The following is a 5783-nucleotide window of genomic DNA, read 5'->3' as shown; positions in this document are numbered from 1 at the left end:
CTCTTCAAATTACAAATCTGAGCATATCAGTCTCATCACCTGTAATGAAATAGACAAGGACCAATTTTGAAAATAATTTAGAAAACTCTGAATAACTTGTTAGGGTTGCCCATCCTGTGAAAATTGACTTCAAAGTAGATAAAGAAAAAAAAGAAAAACCTCACAAGCATTTTCCATTTGGGATAAATTTTTCTGGCATTTTTTAAGAAATGAAACAATTTAATCTGTCTTGAAGCCTCCACTTTCTGTACTGGTGAGCAAGTAGATGACACAGCTGACAATAAAACAGATGCTGCTTCGCCATGGATGATGGCCCATTCCATGGAAAGACAGATTATGAGCCTAGCCTAAAAACCTATACTCATATGAGAAGCTGTTTCCCACCTTAGATGCTCTCTCATCTTAGAAGTGCCACTAAAATTAATAAGATTGTAGGAGTACGACAGTAGTTTCAGTACTGGGGCATATATTGCATCATTGCTTTTCAAGCATAAGTACTCACCAACTTCAGCAGAGAATGAGACTTAAAAGCATATGACTCCAATGGAAAGGACATGGGGTTCTTTTTAAAAACTCAGTTATTTGATGAATGGCAAAAAGTAATAGAGAATGTTACCGTCACTCTGGATTATTAAAAATTAACAATAAAATACATCTGTTAAAATATTAAGAAAAAAAAAAGTGTTTTTTTTTATTTTTTTATTTTCAAATTATACTTGCTGTGAGAAGATGTAGCTTTTTTAAAATGCATTTCTATATAATTTATTACTTGCTTCCATTTTCTGACATCTCACTAAAGGATTAGCTTAAGTAGAAAATATCCTTTTCATTCTTTCTTCCCTCCCTCCTTCCTTTCCTTCCTTCTTTCTTTTCTGTTTTCTCTCTCTCTCTTTCTGAAGAGATACAAGCATTCGTATTATTACGGTGAAGATGTGACGCAGTGAAAATTTTCAAGGACTTTGGGGAAATTAATCGAGCAGTAGCTTAATCTTATAGACGGGCTGAATTTTGCAGTTCTTACTTACACAAAAGGTGTTGAATGGGAGTTCTGTCAAGTAGTCAGGATTTCAGCCACTAATAACCTCCCGGTTATTTTCTTTTTCTCATTAGCAGTCTAACAGCTAACAGACTAATCTGAAGCTGCTATGGGATGCAAGATGAATTACAGCGCATAAAGCTTACCCTATGAAAACCAGTGAGAAATTGCAGCCCGCATCTCTCAAAAGGTACCCGGGGAAGGCTCCTAGATAGGTACCAGCCCACCAGAGTTGCAGAGGCCCCAGCAGAGCACCACCACTTTGCAGAAATGGGGTCTGGCCCTAAAATTAGCCTCCAAAAATACAATCTCAGGCATTTTGAGAAAGTCACTTTGGGATTGTGATATCTGAAGCTGCTCAGATGCTCTGCTGACTCAGTGCAGGAGGTGCAAGGGACTGGCACTGAGGGGATTCACCCCACCACTGGTGTGCAGTACACCCAGCCACAGCTCTGCAGGAGGGAGCTGTGTGTGGCTGGGAGGGAGGTGCAGGCCTTCTTTCTTGCTGTGGAGCAGCAGGTGAGCAGGCAAAGGGCTGATGGGCTTCCTTCAGCTCACAGAAATTATGTTCAGAGCTAAGAAAAAATTGCTACAGCTGTTGATTGCACACATAGGATCTGTGAGCCTGCTTCCACTAGTTCAGTATTTTTACTTAGGTGTACATCTTTCTGCTCTGCGCACCACGTACAAGGAAAATACAATGAATACTTTCCTGAAAGAACTGATATTGAACATTATGTTCTAGGCAGCTCCATTCTAAAAGTATACAGTGTTTCCTAAACGATGCCTTTCTTAGGAACTGTTTCCAGTTGGAAAAAAACCCAACTAACTGTTGTCCTTCACTTATGCTCCTGAATCTGTTTATTTTCTCTTGAATTAAATCACATCTACTCTTGTCAATGGAAATAACTTTTTGGAAACAGTTTCTGAGTTATATGAAATAGGAAGTATTCCAAGAAGATGCTCTTTGATAATTCAGTATTTTGCTACATTTTGTTACCCTGAAACACACAGATCTCAAATTACACTTGGAGTCACTTGGATAAAATCAGGTAAGAACATCCACATTTTCTCTGCTTCCATCTAATTCAAATTGCTTATACTCTCTCAAAGCATTAAAACTAGTGATGTGTCTGGGAACGAAATCCAACAAATGCGTCAATAAAATATTTTCTGAAACATCTTTTTTTTTTAGACCATATGCTATAACACAAATAAAAGTGTGGGAAAATACTGTATGATTTATTGTTATTTCTAACTCCTCAGCTTCAGTTTCACAGAGCTGGTATCAAGAATGTATAAATATTTTCTAAATGTGAGAATTTCTTTCAAGAGGAAAAATGACACCAACTGTCAACTGAAAGGCAGCATATGAAGAAGCTTCACCAAAAAAGCCCCCGTGAGGGTAAAGATCAGCTTAAGATAAAATGTCTGCTAACTATGAAGACGTGAGATCTCACCTACAATTCTAGTAACTGTTTCAAAGCGCAGCTCACAGCCGTTTTGTGTGTATTTAAACAAGCCACACTATGAATAACACCGAGCATAGCTCACAGACACAGCACAATCATTTACTATTCTTACGGTGATAAGAAATAAGCTCATTTTATAGGCAATTTAAATAAATTGTGAAAATATAGTTAAAGAAAACATGAATTTGTTTTCAAAATTACCTTAATTTGGAAACAGTAGCCTTATAACAATGTATTGATTGCTGAGAACAGTATTACTTTTTTTCCTTAGCTTCATCGTTTCTTACAACTGACAGAGCTTTTAAAGAAAGTTTTCTTAAATTGTTAGACCACGTTTATTTTCTTGCAAATTAATTCTTTTTAACTCTTTATGATAGCTTTGAATCCCATAAAGAAAGATGAATTATCACATACTGAGCCCAAGCTGTGAAACAGGAGGAGACAAATAGAGACCCCTACTGTGTTTAACAATGTAGAAGAAATTCCAGACTCAATAGAAAAATTTTCTGTCCTTTTTCTCAGACCACAAAAGCTGCTAGTATAGATTTGAACAGTGGAGGGCACTCTTGCCATGCAAAAACTGCTACTGACCTGGCACAATTTGTTTGATCTATTCAGTAGCCTAAATCTCAGAATTTGTTAAGTAACAGCCACCTGTGGCACAAGCACTAACTATAATCTGTTTAAAATATTTGCAGTTCCTAATCTGCGCAGTGAAGCACTTGCTATCTAAAACACTGCTGCCTTGCTACGTGTATGCAGATGTGAAACAGATGCAAGCTTCACAAATCGTTTTGAATATGTGTGCAAGATATTATATTAAAGAAGATGTGCATTATGTTTTCGAGAATTATACAGAGTTGGCTTTCATGGCATATTTATGGCATTACTTTCAGAGAGAGTAGAATTTATTTCATTGTTTGTAGGGAGTAAGTTTATTTGGAACACAAGTTTTACTGGAAATTGTAAAAAAACTGTGGTCAATACTTCTAACATAGCCGATATCCAGAAAAAGAAAGAAAGAAAAAAGCTACCTAAAAACAAAGAAAGAAATGGCAAGAAGCAGGACACTGGATTCCGTGTAGCCTTCCCATCTTGAGGACTGTTCTACTAACCAGATGTCAAGCTGTGCTACTAACGCTCTACAGAATGATGCTGGCTGCTCTCTGAACAACATAGTGCTGATGAATCTGTGCCCAGAAGATCACAGTAAAAGAAGCCAATGGAGGACCCTGTCCTCTATCTCCTAAACATCTCAGAACTGAATATACAGGTACAGGAGGAGACGATGGCACTACTCCTTTGAGTAAAATTATTCATGTACAGGAGTGCCTGAAAGGGCAAACTCTAAGTTATTCAATGCTAACCACGCAGCTCAGTCATTTTGATCATTTACCACTCTGTATACTGCAGTACTACACTGGACAGCAAACCACATAGGGATCCAAACAAGCTACCTTTCAGCATATCCATCTTTGGGGATGTTGCCACACCAACAAGACAATAAAATAAAATTATCAAACAGTAGTAGTAGAAGGGATCTCCTGAAAAACCGAACAGAAAATCAGATTTGATTAACTGAAACTAAAATACTGTGGCACCTGCAGGGTTAATTAAGCAGCTCAGGACTTTGGGCTTGACAAAAGGAAGAGTTTTCCTTCTCTAAGAACTGAAAACACTTGTGCTGAATTAGATGGGCATTTGATAATCCATACAGCATGTAGCAAACTAGAGGGGATCTCTAGTTAATACTCAAATTCAGTCTTAACACTTAACAGAACAGTGGTAAGCCGTGCTGCCAAGGTCAACTGCACAGATGTACTAATTGTATTATGAGCTTGACATCTAGTGGCCACCCCTGGCAGGGCAAAGCAGGCAAAGGTTAAATCAGCAAGCCTTGTCAAAGCACTTCTAACTACCCACCCTCGGGGAGGCTCCTTGGGAAACGAGAGGGCTCTCCGCCACCCCACCTCACTCGGCTCTGGGAGCCCGCAGTGCCGCCCCGCACCCTCGGCTCCCACCCCAGCCCCCACCCGGCCCCCACCCAGCACCCACCCAGCCGGGCCTCGGCTCCTGCGGGGGATGGACGGCCTTCCCCGGGGTTCCGGCACCCTTCGCTCTCTGGAAGGAGTTGGGATTTTTTTTCTGCTTCTTTTTCAGCCAATGATTGGGTCCAAATTATGGGGAGGTGAGAAAGGGTGGGTGGAGGGGGGTGAAAGAAGGGGAAAAAAACAACAGTATTAGAGTTCAGCAATAAGAGTTAGTTATCCAAAGAGCAATTAGAGTTATCCAAAGGCTCTTTCAAAAGATTTAGCTTACTTCGTAATGGATGCTGCCCAAGTGTGCTCACTGTATGTATTCTAACTACAGCAAGACAATACGAATAAACCCCACTCTTTAGTAAGCTATCTGTTCATGTTCACATCAACGCCTTATAAATATATTTCATCCCAAATTCACATCTTTTTATTCCATTTTTTCTCCTTTTATTTCTTTCTTTTCAAGTGCTAGAAAACCTTCATTATGTTTAGTAGTAAATTTTAAGAAGGTAAAATTAACAGGATTTTGTCCCTTTGCATGGATATGTATGATTCAATACAAATCTACTGCAGGAACTGGATTTACTCTTGGTTCTGCCAGAAAAAAATCTGGAAAATCACTCTCATTTTACAAATGTAACATAATAGACAAAGTGATTTTTGCACACTTAATTTTCTCAAGAGTTGCTCAGCTGTTTTAATTTCCTGCCAGACCTGGATTATTAGCAGCAAAAGTGACTGACTCGTGTCCTGACTGATGGATACTCAACAGATAGGCTTGTCCAGGCTGGCCAGTCAGCTCATCAAATGAAGGAAAAATGCAAACAAAATCTTCTTAGGAATCAAAAGTATTTTTTCAGAAATGGCACTAATTCTCTTTATTAATTTGTGTATTTTCACTCTGAAAATTGAATTGTAGCTTTGCTTCTTCCTTAGGCAAGGACAAGTAATTATCAGCAGCTAAATGTATGCATATTAATAGCTTAATTACACAGATCCTAAACCAATACCTTTCAAAATTTCCTTCCTCCCACTCTGAGAAAGGGAGCCCTAATGTCTGCCTGGAGAGATGATAAGAATTCCTCAAGATCAGTAGCGCCAGATAAAATCTGACCCAGTTTGGTCGACTTTCAGCATTTATATATACACCAGCAAATTGGTTAATTGTTGGAGCTTCCTTATTATTCCAAGTATTTTTCTATCGATAACACCAATCAGTGCATTCAGAATACTTTA

The 5783-nt window shown here is 38.8% G+C and overlaps 1 protein-coding gene across 1 annotated transcript in view; it reads right to left on the bottom strand.

The window, feature by feature from the left end:
* The window catches only part of SALL3 (spalt like transcription factor 3), a gene marked incomplete at its 5' end in the record, with an annotated part of 19339 nt that extends 14574 nt beyond the window's left edge, over positions 1-4765 (bottom strand). Inside the window, one exon of the mRNA XM_015854782.2 lies at positions 4564-4765. Coding sequence (XP_015710268.2) covers positions 4564-4765 — 202 coding nt within the window. The remainder of the gene's footprint in view (positions 1-4563) is intronic.
* Between the last annotated feature and the right edge of the window lie 1018 nt (positions 4766-5783).

The sequence above is a fragment of the Coturnix japonica genome, chromosome 2 (genome assembly GCF_001577835.2).
Source record: "Coturnix japonica isolate 7356 chromosome 2, Coturnix japonica 2.1, whole genome shotgun sequence".
Taxonomy (NCBI): domain Eukaryota; kingdom Metazoa; phylum Chordata; class Aves; order Galliformes; family Phasianidae; genus Coturnix; species Coturnix japonica.
Note: the sequence above shows the minus strand (reverse complement) of the source record. Positions and strands in the feature narration are given on the sequence as shown.